This window comes from Palaemon carinicauda, chromosome 32 (genome assembly GCF_036898095.1).
Source record: "Palaemon carinicauda isolate YSFRI2023 chromosome 32, ASM3689809v2, whole genome shotgun sequence".
NCBI classification, from domain to species: domain Eukaryota; kingdom Metazoa; phylum Arthropoda; class Malacostraca; order Decapoda; family Palaemonidae; genus Palaemon; species Palaemon carinicauda.
The window spans coordinates 23,091,837-23,113,748 of record NC_090756.1 but is presented as its reverse complement, the minus strand read 5'-3'; the positions used below and the strand labels follow the sequence as shown (position 1 = coordinate 23,113,748).

At 47.1% G+C, this 21,912-nt stretch overlaps 1 protein-coding gene and 1 long non-coding RNA gene across 3 annotated transcripts in view; one reads left to right on the top strand and one right to left on the bottom strand.

Moving 5' to 3' along the window:
* Positions 1-21,912, top strand: part of LOC137625320 (uncharacterized) — an 85,552-nt gene that overhangs the window by 9,285 nt on the left and 54,355 nt on the right. The window contains exon 2 of the long non-coding RNA XR_011040837.1: positions 12,297-12,396. This is a non-coding gene — a long non-coding RNA (uncharacterized lncRNA). The remainder of the gene's footprint in view (positions 1-12,296; positions 12,397-21,912) is intronic.
* LOC137625319 (ras-specific guanine nucleotide-releasing factor 2-like) overlaps positions 13,538-21,912 on the bottom strand; it is a 96,836-nt gene continuing 88,461 nt past the window's right edge. For both annotated transcript variants that reach the window (XM_068356154.1, XM_068356155.1), the window contains 3 exons: positions 15,822-15,890; positions 15,094-15,291; positions 13,538-14,984 (listed from right to left, as the gene is read on the bottom strand). In XM_068356154.1, the coding sequence (XP_068212255.1) occupies positions 14,613-14,984; positions 15,094-15,291; positions 15,822-15,890 (639 nt within the window). In that variant the 3' untranslated portion in view covers positions 13,538-14,612. The remainder of the gene's footprint in view (positions 14,985-15,093; positions 15,292-15,821; positions 15,891-21,912) is intronic.

Genomic DNA, 21,912 nt, shown 5'->3' with positions numbered 1-21,912 from the left:
CCGGATCCTCGCTTCGACTCTTTCAGGATCGCGAGTCTCCGTTCTGTAACAAGCGACCCAGACCAGCTGCTACTATGTCCAGTGAGGTGTCTGAGGCACTACTTGAAGAGAACGGCTGCAGTCCGTCCTCAAGTGCGAGCTTTGTTTGTGAGCACAGGCAGGACTAAGAGGAGGGTCACCAGGAACACCATCTCAGCTTGGATTCGAAGGGTTATCCACCATGCCTTGAATCCAGACCCTCCTCCGTCACGTCGCCCTAGGGCACACGATGTCAGGGGTGTTGCTACATCCCTGGCCTTCAAGAGAAACTTCTCTGTGACGCAGGTACTTCAAGCTGGGGTCTGCAAGAGTCAGACGACCTTCACAACCCACTACCTGCAAGACGTGACCCACAGGAGCCTCGATACGTTTTCTATCGGCCCTGTGGTGGCTCACAACAGCTGGTCTAACCTCAGGCTCCTTTTTGGACAAGTAGCAGTAGGTTGAGGGCGTTGTTACCCGGTCTTAGTCTGCGTGAATGAAAGAGTATGTCTGACCCTTACTTCTTTCTTCATTATCCCCTCTCTTGGGGAAGCAGCATCCTGGTCCTTGCATAGCTGACCTTGACCTCTGCAGGTAACCCATGCTTCTTTGTGCTCCTAGTATTAAGCTTAATACTGTTGCGCCCCCCATACCCTGACGAGGTGGTATTGGGAACGTCCTATCCTAGATTCCTATCTAAAGGTCTCAAGGTCAGCTTCATAGGACGAGTCACTCTTTCCTCCACACACTGCTTATGTAGGCCACTTGTTCCTAGCGATGCTAGGAACTTGTGAGGTGCAGGGGCTCCTTTTCTCTAGTGCTGCTCACTGAGAGATTGAGCCCCCGGGCAAGCCGAAGTCAGTAAGGCTGGGGACTTTCCACCCTTCCTAAGGGGTAAGTCACCCAATGTAAATAGCGTGGTTTGTATTTCGGTTTTGGAACAAATGACATTCGAAGATAATTTGTATTTTTCCTAACCATACAAACCTTAGCTATTTACACATATGTGCCCGCCATCCCTGACCCCCAAGTCAAGTCCTACTTCTAAGTGAAGTGAAGCAAGTCACCGGTGTGTGGGGGGGGAGGGGTAGCAAGCTACCCTTCCCCTACCCCCCGCTAACTAGCGGGGGATTAATTAACCCTCGTTAAAACTATTGGCTCGTCATTTCAGCTGCGCTAAAAGGTAAACCCAATGTAAATAGCTAAGGTTTGTATGGTTAGGAAAAATACAAATTATCTTCGAATTTGTCATGTTTCCTTTGCTTTCGGTGTTGTGCGGTGTGTATTGTGTACGTCAGCTAGAGTTCGCCAGCTTAGGCCACCACGATCTTTCCGTGATCACGGCCTTGCACTTCTAGGCCACCATGGTTGCCTTTCGTGGAGTCCGGCCCTTCTCTTGAGGTCGTTCACCTCTTACTCCGTACTACGCCTACGATAGCTTCTCAGAACAGAGTCGCTATTTCGTCTTTTTTTTGTCTCAATTATTTTTACGAATATAATTGTGTTTTAACTTTTCAGCTCAGGGATCACGTCCCTTCGGGGGTCGGGGATCCTTGGAACATTCAAAGTCAGTTGCATAATTATCATGTTATAATTCTGTTTTGTTAACTTTCGTCCCCCCTCTCACCTGGGCATGCCGGGTGGGGGAGGGGGGCGCATACCTTCTTTCGTTCTTATGTTCTTTCCCTCGGGGTTTCTCTTCGGAGTTTCACCCTGGGGAATTTTTTGTTAAATAATTATTCTGTTTTATTTTCCAGTTTCCGATGCTGTTTCTTCGTGCCTGTTGTGTGTGCCTTCGAAACAGAGCTGTCCTGTTCATCCTGGGGAGTCTGCTTCGCCGCCGTCTCTCAGGCATTCGTCAGGGGCGTTCCCTTCACTTAGAGGTTCCCCCGTGATTATTGCCAGCTCTTTTTTTTTTTTTTTTTTTTTTTTTTTTTTTTTTTTTTTTTTTTTTTTTTTTTTTCCCCCCGCATCCTAGAACGATAAGGAGGTTCGCCTCCAGGGTAGTTAGTTAACTTCCCTTTTACTTTTCCTTGTTCCTTGGCGGTTATGCTCTTGGGGCTGAGCGACCGCCCTTGTGACTTGCTCAAGGGGCTGAGCGGTTGCAAGGCTAGACCATGGTACTAGCGACTATGCTCTCGGGGCTGAGCAGTCGCTTCTGTAGCTACGCTCAAGGGGCTGAGCAGCTGCAGGATCAGTCCGGCCCTCTCTCGTTCGCGAAGGAGGCCGCACTAAGGGCTCCTCCTCGGAGGATCCCTCCTTTTGTCTCTTCTATGAAGTGTCCCCTCCCGTTCGCGTGAGAGGACACTCACAGAGACTCCTCTTCAGAGGATTGTTCCTGTTTACGTCTACTGATCTCACGGCCTTTCGGGGCTCCTTCACGTCTCTTCTACGAAGTGCTCACCTCTCTCGTTCGCGAGAGAGACCACTCATAGAGACTCCTCTTCGGAGGATTGTTCCTGTCAACAGCTTGCTGTTCAGTCACTAGCACTTCGGTATTAGTGTCAGGGAAACTTCGGTTTCTCTTTTTCCCTGACCCTTCGGGGTCTCAGATCTTAGTTACGCAGTTCCCTCGGGCTCCCGTAACTTTAGTCACTTCTACGCTTCGGTGTTTAGTGACGCAGAAACTTTTGTTTCTCGTTGCATTGACCCTTCGGGGTCTTGCAACTATCCTGTACCAACCGTGTGTCACACAATTGTACATAATTCCTTTTGTATATAATATGCTTGTATCTTCGCTCTTCCCTCGCACTCAAACGAACATGAAAATTCATGTCTGCTGTTTTGCTCTGAACATTGTCTGTCTCTCGAACATGTTATGTCCTGTTGCCTTGAGGTTTTGTATATAAAGAAGAGTGTTCCTTAATATATAACTCAGTCGTTTCCAATCTGCCTTTGAGTTCACACCCTCTCTCCCTCCTTCGTCACATTGGTGACCCCGGAGTGACAGGCTCCTCCCGCCTCCCCCACCCCCCGCCTCTCACCGTTACTCACCAATGTGACGATGCCGAGAGAGGAGTGTGAACTCAAAGGCAGATTGGAAACGACTGAGTTATATATTAAGGAACACTCTTCTTTATATACAAAACCTCAAGGCAACAGGACATAACATGTTCGAGAGACAGACAATGTTCAGAGCAAAACAGCAGACATGAATTTTCATGTTCGTTTGAGTGCGAGGGAAGAGCGAAGATACAAGCATATTATATACAAAAGGAATTATGTACAATTGTGTGACACACGGTTGGTACATGGCTCCCCCTCTAAAAATGACATACTGAACATGTTAAATAGGTGCCCTGAATCTGGAGAGGTAGTAGTAAAAACTGCGCTGATTAACGGCAGTGAGTGGCTGTAGAAGTCGTTGGTTGGGGTGCGAGCGAGTGGTGGATGATGGGTGGCTGTTGCCGCTCCGGCTCGTCACGGGGTAGGCGAGTGTGTCCTACGGCATTCATAGGCGTGTGTGTCCTACGGCATTCATAGGCGAGTCCTACGGCATTCATAGGCGAGTGTGTCCTACGGCATTCATAGGCCTACGGCGTTCATAGGCGTGTATGTCTACGGCATTCATAGGCGTGTATGCTCTGCAGCATGCAAGTCAGCTTCGGTTGAAGTTGAATAGGTGTCCTCTTCGTCACGAGTGGAGGCGTTGATGGAGGTTTTGAAGGTCATGAAGTGGCTGTCCATAAGGGCACGAAGCAGGTTCACCTCACGAGGAGAGCCGTCTGCGGCAGGTTGCAGGCGAGTGATACTGGTCATTTTCCCGAGGGTGAGCGAAGCCCTTTGGTCCCCCAACGGTTGTTGAGAGAGCTGAAAAGGCGTTGCTTTACGGGCGGCTGGCGACGGCGAGTACTGCTGCAGAAGGTATGCGTTGACGGCGTCATAGTAACGGTGAGAGTGAGAGGTGGAGGGGGGGGGGGTGGGGAGGCGGGAGGAGCGAGTCACTCCGGGGTCACCAATGTGACGAAGGAGGGAGAGAGGGTGTGAACTCAAAGGCAGATTGGAAACGACTGAGTTATATATTAAGGAACACTCTTCTTTATATACAAAACCTCAAGGCAACAGGACATAACATGTTCGAGAGACAGACAATGTTCAGAGCAAAACAGCAGACATGAATTTTCATGTTCGTTTGAGTGCGAGGGAAGAGCGAAGATACAAGCATATTATATACAAAAGGAATTATGTACAATTGTGTGACACACGGTTGGTACAATCCCCTCGGGGCCTCGCTACTCAGGCTACGTTAGACCATTGGTCTCTCATCCCTCAGTGTTCCTGTTGCCTGCTGTATCCGTTCCTGACTGCAGACGCGCCTTGGGCGCCCAAGCCCCCGTTATCTAACGGGCTCCTTCCTTCGGGGCAGGAGAGACTTTCTCACACCTTGAGTAAAGCGGGGTTTACACGGGCGAGCAGCTCGTCGAGCCTGGCTCGACAACCCTGTGTTTGAATTGATGTTCGAGCGTGTAAACGGGCTATTTGGTTGTCGAGCGCGCTCGTCGAGCGGCTCGATGAAAGTCAGGCTCATCTTGACTTTTGTGGGCGGAGCTACATTGTTTGACGAGCGGTGTGAACGGGTGTCGAGCATCGAACCTCAGGCTCAGTTGTTATTCAAACCTGCTAGAGGAAACATCATCAAAGAAATGCATAATTGCTGCCATTAATGAAAGTAAGAATGAGAAGGAAGTCGTACTTGATTTCATACATGCATATCGAGCTCATCCAGCTTTATGGAAAGTTAAATCAAAAGACTATTCCAATAAAGTAGCCTGAAACAAAGGAATAGCGGACACTCAGTCTTTCATGTGGAGTTATGGCCTTCCTCATAGTAATGAAAGGGCTGACACGATTCGGTAGGTCAATGTACGTGTCTTCACCCATACGCAAATAATTGCGCCAGTCATCAGGCTCTAATTTTAAAGCAACAAGCAAGTTGGTATATGAAAATTTCTCTCTTTTGGTCTTTTTTTTTTCCTTCTTAGTACCACTGCTAAAGCAATGGCTATCAAATCGTCCTGGTCGAGAGACATGTTGACGTTGTTTTAGCACGAGGCACACTGAGGCTCGATGTACTGTCTGAAAGCTCTTCGAGCCGTTCTACAAGTAGGTTCGACAACCGGGCTCGACGAGCTGCTCGGCCGTGTAAACCCCGCTTAAGTCCCTTAAGTGCCAGGTATCACCTGCGCGCCAACGTTCCCTTACGCGCTAGCGCTCGACTGCTGTTCCTGCTGTTCCTGAGACTGCCTTAGAGACTACCTGTTCCAGTATCCAGTTAGGCTGCTACCAACGTTCCCTGCGCATTTGCGCACATCGTTGGGTTCCTGATATAGCGCACTGGCGCTCACCAGCAGTTCAGCCTTCGGTGTCTCTAAGTCTCTTCTACGAAGGCCACCTCTCCCGTTCGCGGGAAAGGTACCTCACAGAGACCACTCCTCGGAGTATTTAGCAGTCCTTCAGTTGATCGTCGGCACTGGGGTAGACCTCCTGGTCCTCTTCAGGGGATGCTTTCCCTTTTAGGGACACATCCCAGTTCCTGATCTACGAGTTAGCGATCCTTCAACCATTTCCGACGATCTTCTGTTGTGCAGGAGCCTACGATCTTCACTCACGCATAAGCGCTGAAGACCGCCCGCGTGCGGGATTATTTCCCGCCCGCGACCTCGCGGTCGTCGACGGTTTAGCCGACGATCTTCTGTTCATGCTAACGCGTAAGCGTTGATGATCGCCCGCGTGCGGGATGGTTTCCCGCGCGCGATCTCGCGATCGTCGACGATCGTTAGCTGACGATCTTCTGTTCGCGCTAACGCGTAAGCGTTGATGATCGCCCGCGCGCGGGATGGTTTCCTGCGCGCGATCTCGCGATCGTCGAGGGTTGTTAGCCGACTATCTTCTGTTCGCGCTAACGCGTAGGCGTCGATCGCCCGCATGTGGGATAGTTTCCCGTGCGCAACCTTCAAGGCCCTTCCGCTTGCGATCGTCATCCCGGCAACGGTCGTTAGCCGGCGATCTTCGGATCCAGCGCTAGGCGCGCAAGCGCTGATGATCTTCTTAGTGTGCGTAAGCGCCGAGAATCGGTCTGTGCGCGGGATGGTTTCCTGCGCGCGGTTTTCCGCACGCGATCATCAACGGCCGTTAGCCGGCGATCTTCAGATCCGGCGCTAAGCGGAAGCGCCGACGATCTTCTTAGTACGCTTAGGCTCCAATGATCGTTCTGTGCGCGGAATGGTTTCCCGCGCACGACAACGAGGCTATCGCGCGGTTCTCCGCACGCGATCGCCGACGGCCGTTCGCCGCCGAACTTCGGATTCGGCACTAGGCGCGCGAGCGCCGACGATCTTCACAGTACGCGTGAGCGCCGAAGATCGTTCCGTTCGCGGGATAGTTTCCCGCGCGCGACCATTGAGGCTCACGCAATCATCGCACGGATCGTCCGCGCGCGGTCCCCCGCTCGCGATCGTCGTAGATCGTCCGCTTGCGGGCACCGAGGTTCCCGCTCGTGATCGCCGACTATCTTCTCTCGCGCGCGAGCTCCGACAATCGTCGCTTACGCGTGAGCGTTGGAGATCGTCCGGGCTCGCGCGAATCACCGACGATCGCCTTACATAGTTGGAGATTTTTCGCACGCGGGCACTATGAGTCCCCGCCCACTGTCTCCTACGGTTTTCTCTCGCGCTGGCGCCGACGATCTTCGTACTCGCGTAAGCACCGAAGATCGTCAGCGTTTCTTCTGCGTTATTCTTCCGCGCGTGGGATGGTTCCCCACATGCAATCGCCGTCGGCGCTAGCACTGGCGATCTTTTTTCGCCGAGATCGTTCGCGCGTGGGATGGTTTCCCTCGCCCACGATCTTTCACGCGCAAGCGCCAGCTATTTTCATAAGTGCGGAGACGCGGGGATCGTTCACGCGGTCGCCGATACGCCCACGCTCACGCGAGTTCGCGGGCATGTGGGCGCGATTATCTGGTACGCATGCTTTATTCACGCGCTACCCAGATCTGTGCTTTTCGCGCGATCGTCAGCTTGGTGGCGCACCGTTCTCCGACACGACCGCGCCCTGTTTACATCAGGGCTAATGGCAGTCAGGCCACCTCCGCGTTTCCCTCCCCCGCAGCGCAGAGCAGCGCCCTCTCTGGAGGGGGGTGGGAGGTTTCCGGACAGGTCAAAGGTCTCTTCTCCCTTCACTGCAGTTTCTCTACGGGCGAACCCCCATGTGTCACCTCACCCAGAGGATCGAGAGAAACCTCTTCCCTCCAGAGGGACTCCCTGTCAGCGCGAGGATTGGTCGGCATCCCTGGTGGGATGCCGTCGTCAAGAGCGCTCAAACAGGCGATGAGTCTGTGCCTTCTGACTGGGGTCACTAATCAGTAGCAGCTTCCTCTCCCCCTGAAGGGGGTGAGAGGAATCCCTGGCATGGTATCTTCCCCAAGGACTATCCTGTCCCTTCGCGAGTCCTTATGCAGGCGATGAGCCCTCCTCAGTCTCCATCTCCCCTCCCCCGCGGATGAGCTTTGCCCATCCCCAGGAGGGTCGGAAGACCCGGTCCTCTCCCCCTTCACTCCATAGGGAGAATATCCGCCTCTTCCTGAGGGTCCTATCGTGCGGAGGGGGTGAAGCCTTCATCGCTCGGGTCCTTTTTCCCTCCTAGGAGGGATCCTGAGGCCCTGTCTTCCGCAAGGATCCGACAGGATCCAGTTGGACCCTTGGGGCATGTCTACGAGTCTCCCAGGAAGAGCCTCCGGGAATGGGAGACCTTGCTGCCAGTCCATCAGGAGGATGAGGTCCAGGGGTCAGAACTTGCTTTCTGGCAGGTTCTGGCCCTCAGGAGAAACCTCAAGGGGATCCCAGATTCAGAGATTCCTCTTTGGTATGGGAAGGATTCGGTCCTGGACCGAGTTCTACTCACCCAAGGGCTCCCTTACGCCAGTGCAGCTTGCCCTGGTCTCAGGGAATGGAGAGTGCCAGAGACTAGGCCAAGGGCCAGCTCTCCGAGCTTGTCTCCTTCAACAATCCCGGTTGGTTTCGAGCCCCTCCCTCCTCCCTGGGTAGGGATCGGTGAGGGGACGGGTCCTCCGGGCGGAAGTCCAGTCCATGTCGGAGAGGCGCCCCCTCCAAGAGGTGGCCAATGGGTTTCGAGGCCTCCGTAGTCGCCTCCTTGACTCTGTACAGGGTTGTCAAACAGTCTCTGTCCAGCATAGCGACAGCAGACGAGGTCAGCTTTGCGGTGAGACCACAAGTCTTCATGGGTACACTGGTCTGGTAGGTCTCGTACTTCCGGTCCTGGTTCACCCATCATCAAGGAAGTACTTTGGAGTCCGCCTGGAAGGCGGGTATACCAGTTCAAGGGCGGTGCTTCGGCCTCTCCACGGCACCTCAACAGTTCTCCGATACTTTCTCTCGGATCTCTTCACGGGCGCTCAGCATCGGCATCCAGCCACTCTGTTCCTGGGTGGCTGGCCGATCCTGGCAGACTCGAAGGCTTCCCTTCTTCATCATCGGGACAAGCTCCTCGGACTTTACCAAGTTCTAAAGATCATGGTGATCCTCGAGGAGTCCTCCCCGCAGCCCTCTCAGAGTCTGGTATACCGAGCCTGCTCTTAGGCTCTTATCTCCCGTAGCCTTCCCTTCAGACGTCAGGGTACCAAGGCAGAGGAAGGTCGCGAGACCTTTCCTCACACGAGAAGACCCTCCAACCCAAGGTTGTTACGTCTCCCCTCCCTGGCCCGTCGGGTTTCCACAGTCGCCCCAGGTTGAGTTCTCTTCAGTGGCGACTCAGGGCACGGGGGAGTCGGGGGCGCGTCTCCCCAGACGCCGAGACCCCTAGGGGACAACCGGTACAGACGAACCCATAGGGGTGGGAAGCTGACGAGGGCCTACAAGAGGGAGTGGTCCTTCTCGTCCTTCCCCCTAACTTGATGCTGTTTTCGGACGCGTCAAAGAAAAGGGGGGGGGGGGCCCACGTTCTGATCCACGGGTCCTCAGGCCGGGGGTCAGAACCAGGAAGAACCTTCTCTAGTCCTACTAGAGACAGAAACTGTGTTTCTGGCTCTTCAGTAGCTCCACCTAGCCTGGCGGACTACTCTGTGGTTATGAGGATCAACAACACCACAGTGATGGTTTTCTGGCCCAGACAAGGAGGTACTTTTCAGCACAACCATCCCATCCTGCGGTAGAGATACCGGGATGGTCCGAGTCCCCCTCGGTCTCCTTGGCAGCTCGCTTGATTCCAGGCAAAGGAATGGGCTCGCCGACAATCTGAGCAGTGTGTCACGGACACCACATTCCGAGTGGTCTTTGGATCCTACAGCACTGAGCTGCAAGCTCCCGCTGTACTGCTCCCCGGTCACGGATCCCAAGGCTCTCTGGTAGGAGGCCTTCCAGCAACGGTGGGACACCATCGATGTGTTGCCTCCGTAGCTTGCTCCTCTTCCCGCCGGGAGTCTATCCAGCACCTCCTCAAAGAGAGAGGATTTTCGCAACAAGTGGCGAAAAGGAGGCCTGGACACCTGCGCAAGTCTTCCGCAAGTAATCTCCCAGGCGATAGGGCGAGTTTCTGTAACCGGTGTCGGGGAGAGGGCATCCCTCCACACGTTGCCGCTTCCAGCATAGCGGAGCCCCTAGTGGGATTGCGGGATAAGTGTGCCTTTCAGTTTCGACTGTGAAAGGCTATCCCTCAGCCTTAAGGCTTGCCTCCTGGCTCTAAGGACAAACATTTCTCCCCCCGCTGGAACTCTTCCTTTGCATACGAAGCCTTGTCCTCTCCTGCCCTCAGTCGAAGGTGAGACCTCCTCCTTGGAATGTGGTTCGAGTCCTCGAGTCTCTAAAGAGACCCCCCCCCCTGACGAACCACTACGTAGTCCCCAGACCACCACCTTTCTGGGTAGACAGTGTTCCTGCTAGCCTATCTTCAGCCAAGCGAGTCACATGGTCTCTCTTACGACTTCGCCCATTCAGGGGGTTAGGGGCAGACAACTTCAGGTTCGTCCCTGAGTTTTGTTGCCGAGACTCAGAATCCGGGAGTGCCGGACCCGCTTCGACTCCTTCCAGGGCTCGGGTCTCTGTCCTGTAGCAGATGACTCAGACCATCTCCTACCTTACCGGTAGGGAGTCCGAGCTGGTGTCTTCAGAGAACAGCTGCAGTTCGTCTCCAGGTCCAAGTCTAGTTCGTGGATCCTGGGTAACGAGGAGAAGGGTCTCCAGGAGTACCATCTCGGCCTGGATTCGCAGGGTGCTACACTCTGCCTTGAATCCTGACCCTTCTCCGTCGCATCGCCCTAGAACCCATGATGTCAGGGGCTTAGATACGTCCCTACCCTTCATGGAGCATCTTCAGTGACGCAGGTCCTGCAAGCGGGGATGTTGAAGCCTCAGACCTTCTTCTCAGCCCCTTACCTGCAAGACATGACCCACAGGAGGCTCGATACGTTTCTATCGGCCCTGTGGTGGATTCACAACAGCTGGTCTGAACCTCAGGCTCCTTGATGGACAAGTGGCAGAAGGTTGAGGGCATTGTTACCTGGTGTTAGTCTGCATGAATGAAAAGATCTGTCTGGCCCTTATTCTTTTCTTCATCCTCTCCTCCCACGGAGAAAGCAGCATCCTGGGTTCCCTGCACAGCTGACCTCAAACCACTGCAGGTAAACCATGCTTCCTTGTGTTCCTAGTATTATGTGTAATACTGTCATGTCCCCATACCCTGACGAGGTGGTATTAGGAGAGTCCTAGCCTGGATTTCCTTCTGAGGGACTCCAGGGCAACTACCTGGGACAAGTCACTTTTCACCTTCGCACACACCTTATGTAGGCCGCGGCAGTTTCACAACCGCCAGCGAGGAGCAGGGATTCCCTATTGTCCGAGTACTTGATCACTCGAATATGGAATCCCCGGGCAAGCCAAAGCCATTATGACCGGGACTTACCACCCTTCCTAAGGGTTAAGTCACCTCATGTAAATAGCGTGGTTTGTATTCAGTTACGGAACAAATGACAAATTCGTAGATAATTTGTATTTTTCCTAACGATACAAACCTAGCTACTGTACTGTATTTACAGTTATGTGCCCGCCAGCCATGTCCCCCAAGATAAGTCCTACCTCTAAGTAAAGTGGAGTACTCTCCGGTGTGTGTGAGGGGGAGGGGTAGCTAGCTACCCCTCCCTACCCCCCCGCTAACTAGCGGTGGGGTAGGAAACCCTCGTTAAAACTTTATGGCTCGTCATCGGCTGCGCCGAAGTAATCACCCCATGTAAATAGCTAGGTTTGTATCGTTAGGAAAAATACAAATTATCTATGAATTTGTCATGTTTATGTGCAAACTTTCAGTGCTACCAGGAAGTGTTGGCAAGGTAAGTGCCGTGGTGGTATATTACTCCGAAATACTAGTCCACTGGGCTAACACGCATAGCAAAGCATGTTCCTCTTCCCAAAACATAGGAGCAATGAGGTAATGTTTTATCGCAAACAAAGCGAGCTACGGCAGAGGAAAAACCAATAAAGTGTTAGTTCAATTAAGTAAGATATTTGTAATATAACGTATATGCACTGTTACAAATGACTCGACTCCATAGAAAATAGGATGGAAAATCACATTTTCTAAGCGTCTCCAGAAGTCTGCCAAACTAAAGCTCCAGTGTTTTGACCATGTCACATTTCTATTACTCAATTTTGATTATGGTAACTTTTTTTTATGATGACTGGTGTGTTTAGGTTAGACAGCGCTCTTATTTTACTAGTTTTCTGTATTTTCCCACACAAAAACCCTGACTTCTATCTGTGAAATCCAATTATTGTAGTTATTAAGGGGGTCCCTTTATCTCTAAATCTGATTATTTGCAGCAGAAATCAAGGTAAAAATTGGAAAAAACATTCCTATATAAGCTAGAAAAAATAGGTTTTTATATTGGATATCCAAGTTTGGCTGAAACTGTTTTTTTACCTTTTTTAGAATTAGGGACCATGATATCAAACTAGGGTTTCACCCTAAGTACCATTTATAAATCAGCATAGCTTTATTCCTGTGCCATTTGTAATTAATGCGATATTTGATGTATAAGAAGACTGCAAGCAAGTTAGTTTGAAGACATTGCCTGTTAGGTTAGGTTAGGTTAGAGGGTAACATGAAGTTATGATGCTCACCAACTATGGCCCACCACGGTGGTTTAGTATATTATATGTCTCAGTTTTCAGTTTAATGTTCTGTGTATTGCAATCTATTTAGCGAAATGCTTATTAACTCTTGATTAAATCATTAATTTTCCAGTAACCATTATCTTCTATTTCCAGATATTTCAATGATTTGCAAATTGAACCGGGGATTTTTTATCAGAAGTGATTTGTCACTTAGTACAGTATATGACAACGTGATATGGGAGGATTAAGAATGGTGAGTAATATTCTACTTTTTATGTCCCACTAACCTCTACCCTCTCAGGGATGTCATTCTGGATCCCCAAGAGGATTGGGGTATGTTTCCTCATACGATTATTACTCTTATTTGTTCCTGCACAATTACAAGCCCTTGTTGTTTGAAAGGAGTATGATTTCAGCAAAGCTGGAACACAGCTATTGAAATTTTATAAGTGTGTTGGTAGGTACTGGTGGGTCGCGTGTAAGCCCCGCCCTCATGCCAGCACACTGAGTAACCCCTTTGACTTTAGCCGCAGAGCTGTATCCACATGCTCTTTGATCTTGACAAATAATGGTGGTTTTCAAACTCATTTATCCTTTTTCTTTCCAAATTGTGGGAAATAGAGACTCCACATGTTGGCATGCAAGCCTTCCTTTGTAAATTTGGTTTAGATTATGGCAGGTTCATAAGCAGGCCGGAGGTGGATGCCCTTGCTTTGTGTCCTATTCGCAGGGGGCATGTATTCATTCTTTTACGATGAGTGCAGGTCATGGCAGCTTTTATATTGTTCTGAGTATGACAAGAGGATGAAGGTTAAAGAGGGACTCTTTGGCTTCAGTTTGACCTGCATTGTTTTCCTCTAAAACTGGAGTCCATCGAAGGTAAACCAAAGGAGGAAGGTGACTATGATCTGCCCTCGGGGGAAACTTCAGGTGAAGCAGGTTCATCTCCTTGCCCTAATGAAAGAGACGTTCTCTGTCCTTCCCCTTGAATTAAGACCCATTGTAAAGATCAATGACAATGTTCCCAGGGACTCAGACCTAAGGACCTTGTGGCCATTCATTGACATCAATGGCGTTCCGTCTGCAGACAATTTAAGGTTTTAGCTAATGCTAGGCCTCCCAGGGCCTCTGCTGCTGTGCTCTCTTTGTTTGCCACTCCACCTGCAGAAGGAGCTTTGGATGTGATGCCTGATGAAAGAGGGATCCCTTATCCTTCTACCTGGGGTTCTGTTGTCACCAGCAAGGAAATCCTTGACAGCGTGTTCTGGAGCCCTTGGGTTTATAGCATCTTGCTTTTGCAACTGGGGATGTAGCTTAGCTATTAATAATAATAATAATAGTGTATAATCAACAAAGTCAGATCAACAAATTGAAAGCAAATAAAAAGCCGAGAGAATCATTAAAGGTTTTAATGTTGTCACATTAAGAAAATAGTCTGTCATTGGGAAACAAATATCTAGACAAGTCTCTACGAGATAATGTTAGAATTTTAATGAATGTAGATTCCAAAAGAATGCCAATATAAGAGCAATACTTCAACAGTATATCACAAGAGAAAATATATATTTTTTAAAGCCATACATTACTTACATTTATTACATTTATATTATTGTTGAAATGTTATTGTACCATATTAGGATGCTAGAGTTGTTAATCTTACTACTGTTAAGGTATCTAAGGTGATCATGGATAACTTGACAGAAAGGTGCATTGGGTTTTCCAAACTTATTGTCTTTCGTGCTGAGGAACAAACTTTGTTAATCGATCAGCTGTTTAATGATAAAGGGGGGATTATTTTAGAATGGTGAAATAGAAAGAATGGCAGGCGTAGTAAGGATTACGGAGGAGATAGGAGTGTCATGGCTGAGATGGTGTGGGGATGTGTTGCGTATTGATGGTGAGGAGGGCTTGGTAGGAACTTGTTAAGGGGGCGAAGATCGAGAGGAAGGATGAGAATTAGACGGTGAGATAATGTGAAGATTACAGAGGAGATAGGAGTGTCACGGCTTAGATGGTTTGGGGATGTGTTGAGTATGGATGGTGAGGAGGGAGTGAGGAGGGCTTGGTAGGAACTTGTTAAGGGGGCGAAGATCGAGAGGAAGGAGGAGAATTAGATGGTGAGATAATGTGAAGGATAATCTGGAGAGAAGAGGTTTGTTGGAAGAGGATGCCTTTGTTAGGAGGCATTGGAGAAGGCGCATCAGGTAACCGACCCCTTAATGTGGGGTTAATGGTGGGTAAAAAGGTGATTATTGTCGATTACGAGGGGAAGGGTCATAGATTAATTAACTGTTTCACGTTCAGGTGTGATCATCATGAATTAATTGATCCTTTTATGCTGGATGGTAACCATCATAGCTTAATCGACATGTTTGTTAAAAGTCGAGGGTCATATATTGATTAACCCCTTATGCCGAAGGGCGAGCATCATAGATTAACCAAGATGTCATTGGTTGCAAGATGTCGTTGTCAAGAAAGCGAGATGGAAGAAGAGGATGAACAAGTAGAGGAGGATGAAGATGAGGATGAGGATGAAGATGAGGAAGAAGTAGAGGAAGTAGTTGAAGAAGATGAGGAAAGTGAGGAGAAGGAAGATGAGGAGTAAGTGGTGGTGGTAGTGGTGGCAGTCGTAGCCGTTCCTGCGGCAGTGGATGGAAGGAGGGGCTCTGTGACGTTGGTGAGGGTTGATCTACGAGGTTCCAAGTCCAGAGAAAGGCGGTAGAGGTTGTCGTCGCTCAGCAGGAGGGACGGGTCGAGCAGATAGGATGTAACACGAGGGTTGTATTCAATCTTGTAAGGTGTCTGTTGGAAATGGCGAATCTCACGGATGACGTGGGCAATCTGCAAGCAAGCAGGAGGAGGCATGATTATTCTTGGCACTACCTGCCTTCAATTAATTGTTGATTTTGTATTAAAAGAAGAGGGTAATTTGATTGGTTTCATCACTTACCATTCTCATTTTGGAGAAGTTAAGGAGGCCATCATCTGTGAAGTTGGGCGTTCCCTCCTCGATGAACGAGAGGTCGGTGAGATACATTCCTAGGTAAGGGATGCAAGGAGGGTCACATCGGTGGAGGGAATCACGAAGATTCCGGAATCGACCGTCCGATGACACAAGTGCCTGCAGCTTTTCCAGTGTCTGCCGAGTCTTCAGTTGGAAGGGAAAAAAGAAAGTCAGAATACTTTACTGTGCTTACTTTCGCATATTGGATACATGTAAAGCTTACAGAGGAATGTTTTTGTACAGCAGGCTTTCAGGGTCTAGTGTGAGTTTCTATGTTCTGTTCTTTTTTAAGGTTAAGGCTTTTAAACCCGGTCTCTCACCTCCATTTGAATTTATGGGCCAGGAATGCTTGCTTTTAATTTTATGGTCTTCCAAGCAAGTACTAACCAGACCCAGCATTGCTTAAACTACTACAGGGCATACAGAAGGAAATCAAATTATGTACAGTATATTTTTTGAGTGCCTGGAAAGTAACTTAACCTTTATACTATGATGAGGTAAGCTTCATATTACCGTTTTAGAGGAAAATGGAAGTGTGTCAATATAGTACAGTACTTTGTTTTATTAGCAATAATAACTTATTCACAAAGGTCTATGAGATTGTGTGGAGAGCCTAGGAAAGGCCTTCTTCTATAGCTTGATTGAATTCAAAAGGAAATTGAATTGTTACAAACCGTTTTTGAGACTCTCTCCCAGGTCTTCTTGAGGCGAAACACTGAGGTGTTCTGGAAAGCTGCACAAACCTGGAAATGAAGATCTCTATTAAGGGATATTGTTTACTAAAAAGAAAATTTCTAAAATCCTTCAATCTGAAGCATTGCAGATTTAAAACAAACAAAACAAGAAGTATACAATAAACAAGCAGTGGTACTTCAATATTGTGCTATTGAAATCCCTAGTCATGCATATTGTCGGCCTGAAGGATTAATTTTAAGTCGGAAGTAGACCATATATTGAATAGTTGAGCTTTAGGTGAGAATGATAGGAAATTTAAAGGAGAATTAGGGGTTGAAAGATACTGCCAAAAAATTATTTCATTGTACTACTGTATGTTCTGCAAGGTACTTTGTAGACAGTAACTCCAACAGAGAAAATGGATAGGTAAAGTCAAAGTTAGCCCTATACCATCAAACAGCCGTTGTGGACATAACCTGTAAGGAGACATGCATGCTAAGTTCCACATGGATGAGTTGGGTGATCAGATCCATTTTTCTTTGTCCTGGACTCCAGGCTAAGATTCAGCACTCTTCTAGACCTAGGTGAACTGGGTGACTGGCAATTGAGAACCAAATCCCTGAACTCATTAATGGTTCTCATATCATAATTTCTCTCAGAAATTAACTTTGTGTCGTTATATTCTTACATACGTACATATACCAAGGCACTTCCCCCAATTTTGGGGGGTAGCCGACATCAACAAATGAAACCAAACAAAAAAGGGGACCTCTACTCTCTACGTTCCTCCAGCCTAACAAGGGACTCAACCGAGTTCAGCTGGTACTGCTAGGGTGCCACAGCCCTCCTTCCCACATTATCCACCACAGCCCCCCAGATGCTGAAGCCTTGATGAGGATGGGGGGCTTAGGGACTAGCAGTTGGGCTCTAATGAACAATGGGAACTACTTCCCCACTGGACCTCGGTGCCCAACTGTTGATCCAACTAAATTAGTCAGCACTTTCTCTCCGTTCCTTTGATTACTTCTTATTTTCTCCCATCTCTTCCTCTTGGGCATGAACTTGTTGACGACTTTAGCTTGTACGACTTAGGTTTTGACTGCTGCTTTGGATTTGGCGCAGGGTGGGATGGATGTCATGCCATCTCAACCTGTACAAATTTAGACGCCATCACCCTCTGGCAGACCCCATTGGGTGCAGACTAAGTCTGTTAAGAGTCGGGCTCCAATGATCCGGTTTTAAGTCACCCATATTTGCGGGTAATGGGTGACGCTAGGCATTGGAGTCGTCGGTGGGAGGGGCTAACTACCCCCACTGACCAGTGTACGCCCACCTTAAGAGAGGCAGCCCCTCTCTAATAGAGGACTGGTCCCCGCTGAAGCCTCTTCTCGTGTTGGGCCACATGGGATAGGAGGACTGAAATCCTCTGATAAGAGGTGGATAACCCGGCTTGCTTCTACTCCTAAAACTAACCCCTCTGTTGACGACCCGGAAACTCTAAAGGACCATGCTACTTATGTTCAAAAACAAAGTAATTTGGGTGACATGGAGAATTTGCGAATCCTTCACATCACTCAGATCCCCATTGAAACCAATTACGATGTTCTATATAAATTATTTCAATGTTATGGTCACATCAGGGAAATTAGGATGAGGCTTGAAGGTGACAAATGGGATTCATGGATATCATTTGATAACCATGATGAAGCATTCAAAGCTATCAATGATATTATAAATATTAAAATCAGTAATTTGAATTTCAAGGGTGCTCTTTGCGATCGGGTACCCAAGAATCTGGATGTATATAGGCCTGCAGATTGGATTGATAAAAGTATAGAGGTAGTTGTACCTTCCCAGAGAAAGCCAAAACCACCAAAGTGGCTTATTGCTCAATCAAAAGGGAGTACTGGAAATTATTTCAAAATATGTAAATTTCTTCAAAAGAAAGTAGGTACTATCGCACCAGGAGATATATCTCGGTTTGGAAAGAACAGTTTCCTAATAAGTGCCAAATCAGAAACTCAATCGGTTATACTTTCCAATTTAAATACAGATAACGAAGACATAAAGCTGGATGTGAAACCCCATCTAAACTTCAGTTATGGAAGGGGAGTAGTTTTTAATAGAGACTTATATGAATTCACAGAAGAGGAGATATTGGCCATGTGTCCTTTAACTGTGTGGAAAGTGCATAAAGTCCCTGGAACGTCAATGATTATCCTGACTTTCCAGGATGCTGATGTGCCTTTCCACATTTACATAGAGAATGAACGAATTAAAGTGCGAACTTTTAAGCAGAAGCCGCTGCAATGTTTTAATTGTTATAGATATGGGCATCCATCTAAAGTATGTAAGAATGATAAAATGTGTAGTACATGCTCTAATGTTTACCATGGAGACTGTACACTAGAGGCCAATTGTATAAACTGCAATTTGAATCACAAATCTACGGATAGGAACTGCCAGCAATATAAATTAGAAGAGGCTGCTCTCAATAAATCCAGTATTGAACACATAAGTGTGGGGCATGCCAAGAGACTATTGAGTAAATCAGCAAGTTATGCAAAAGTATTGAAATCCGGAGAAAAAATGAGGCAGGAGACATCCAGCCCACCTAATACTGCCTCTATTCCCCAGAAAAGAAATTTGCCATATTCTGATAGAATTCTAGAGGATAAGGCAAGAATATCACGTAAGACCTTTCTCACCTCTAGTAAACCTTTGTCCCCCACTACAAAGGATAATTCTAACCTCTCTCAGGCTATATCTTTGCCTGATTTGATGGAGGTTCCACATGAAACAGAATTATCAGGTGCGCCTGTAGTGGGGAAAGCATCAAAACCTAATAAATCACCACCTGTCAATAGGAAAAGAGAGAGACCTCCATCTCTCTCACCCCCATCCATTAAAAACACAAAAGTTATGTCATCAAATAGATATGATGTTTTGCCTGTTGATATTTCAGATCAACAGGAAAACTTCTTGAATCAATCAAAAATTCAAGTGGAGGTCCACCATCCCCCACAAGAAATAGGTAACAACAACACTGAAAAGGCTAATATAAAACCTAATTTATCAAGACCCAAACTTAAGAAGCCTACAGAAAATATTGTCAAATCAAAAACTGTCAATGGGAAGACCTCATCAAAGATGTCTTCCAGAAAATAATACATAGTTTTTTCATCCATTTTGCAATGGAATTGTCAGGGTTTGAGGGCCAAATATGAAGAACTTAAGCTCTTAATTCACGAGCATTCCCCCATAATTGTATGTCTCCAGGAGAGCAAGCTTGATGCTAATACCCCTTGTCCTCGCGAATATATTAGTTATAGGACACCTTATGATCACGGAGTAGGGAGCCATGGCGGAAGTCTCATGTACATTCGTCGAGATGTTCCCCAAATACCTATATCTATACGTACAACCCTGCAGGCAGTTGTAGTACAAATTGATATAGGGAGAAAATATACAATATGCTCTCTGTACTTACCTCCAAATGATGATATTTTATATGATGATTTAGCAGAGGTCATTCAACAACTCCCTCAACCTTTTCTCTTACTGGGAGATATGAATGGTAGACATCCTTTATGGGGTGATGTTTTGGCCAACACAAGGGGCAATATTATCTCATCAATTGTGGAGAATGAGGATGTGGGACTCCTTAATACAGGAGAGCCCACACACTTCCATGTTCAGACAGGTACTTTGTCATGCATTGACCTTTCAATTGCAAGCTCCAACTGCCTTCTTGATTTTGATTGGAGGACATTAGACGATTGGCATACTAGTGATCATGCACCAATCATTATAAACACCAACAAGGATCCGCCTTTGCAAAGATTGCCACGTTGGAATCTAGACAAGGCAGACTGGGTTAAATTTTGTGAGCTAAGTGAAATCGAAGGGAGAGCAGAACAGTTTGAAAGTGTTGATGATGCCATAGACCTACTGAATGGAACTCTTCATACAGCAGGAGTCAATTCAATTCCCAAAACAACAGGGTTATTCAAACGACGACCAGTCCCGTGGTGGTCTTCAGAACTAACTGCACTCCACAGAGCCACAAGAAGATCTCTAACACGATTGCGTAGACGCAGAACTGATGAGAATTTAATTATGTACAAGAAATGTAGAGCACAGTTCCGTCGTGCCATGAAAGAAGCAAGGCGCCAGTCATGGATGTCTTTTGTTTCCTCCATTAACAGTAGAACACCACCATCTTCTGTGTGGAGGAAAGTTAAAAAGATAGCTGGCAAATTCACCCCCAACCCACCACCAGTGTTGAGGGTGAATGGCCAGTATGTAAGTGAAGCAAATGATGTTAGCAATGCCCTGGCTAATCATTTTTCAAATGTATCTAGCAAGTGTGAAGGAGCCCCTGGTCACCAGTATAGGAGCACTGAAGAAAAGAAAATTTTAAATTTTGCAACAAGAAGGGAAGAGTCGTATAATTCTCCTTTCACTGAAAGAGAATTTGATTCCGCACTTGCTCATTGCAATGATACAGCCCCTGGACCCGATGGAATTCCATATGCAATGATTAAACATGTACATTTTAATACAAAGCTATTTATTTTAAGTATTATTAATAGAATATGGCATGATCATAGTTACCCAAGTGTTTGGGAACTAGCCATTATTTTAGCTTTTTTAAAACCCGGTAAAGACAAGTTTTTAGCAGCAAACTATCGTCCTATTGCATTGACATCTTGTTTATGTAAAATCATGGAGAAGATGGTCAATGCAAGGCTGATATGGTACCTTGAAAAAAAAGGTATTTTATCACCAATTCAATGTGGATTCCGAAAAATGCACTCAACGACTGATGTGTTGATACGACTTGAGTCTTCTATTTGTGAAGCCTTTGCTTCCAAACAGCACCATGTTACAGTATTTTTTGACCTTGAAAAGGCATATGATACCACATGGAGATATGGTATTCTTAAAACCATTCATGAATTGGGATTGAGAGGAGAGCTGCCACTATTTATTCAGGCATTTCTTTCACGTAGAGTTTTTCAAGTGAGAGTGGGGGAAACTCTATCAGAGACTAAGTGCCAGGAAGAAGGAGTTCCTCAGGGTAGTGTGCTGAGTGTAACCCTTTTTGCACTAGCAATTAATGGGATATCCTCAGCCATTCCCCAGGATGTTCTCTCAACATTATTTGTGGATGATCTCTCAATATCATTTGCTGGCACTAGAATGGCAATGGTTGAGAGAAAAATCCAACTCTCTATTGATAAAATTATCCAGTGGGCTGACATGAATGGTTTTAAGTTCTCGACAAGTAAAACTACCATTGTCCATTTTTGTCGTATCCGGGGAGTACATCCAGACCCGGATATATACATTAAAGGTCAACGGATACCATGTGTATCGGAAACCAAATTTTTAGGTTTGATATTTGACTGTAGACTTACATGGGTTTCTCACCTAAAAGCGCTAAAAGCTAAATGTGTTGAAGCTCTGAATATCTTAAAAGTATTGGCCCATACATCATGGGGGGCAGACCGCAATACTATTTTAAAATTATACAAGGCCTTGATTTTTTCCAAAATTAGTTATGGTTGTGAGGTATATTCCTCAGCCACCCCAAGCCGGTTAAAAATATTAGACTCGATACATCATGCAGGTATTAGATTATCTACTGGAGCTTTTAAAACCTCGCCTATCCCAAGTCTCCTTGTTGATGCTGGAGAGTTACCTCTAGACCTTTACCGAATGTCTTCCATTCTTCGGTATTGGTTTAGATTGCAAAGACTCCCTAGCTCTCTAGCCTTTCAGACTGCAAGCCTTGTAAGACACGCATCATACTTTGAGTTGCACCCAAAATCTCCTCAACCTTATGGCTTTCGGGTGAAACGATTTTTAAATAGTCTGGATATAATTAGAAATAAGGTACTTCCATTCAAGGTATCATCAATGCCTCCATGGAAATTACCTGACATATCTTTTTGTAAATACTTTATTGGAGTTAAGAAGAATATGACTGACTTAGAATCCAAGTCTCTTTTTATGGAACATGTCGAAGAACATAGGGGATCGACTTTTATATATACTGATGGCTCCAAATCTGATGCTGGCGTT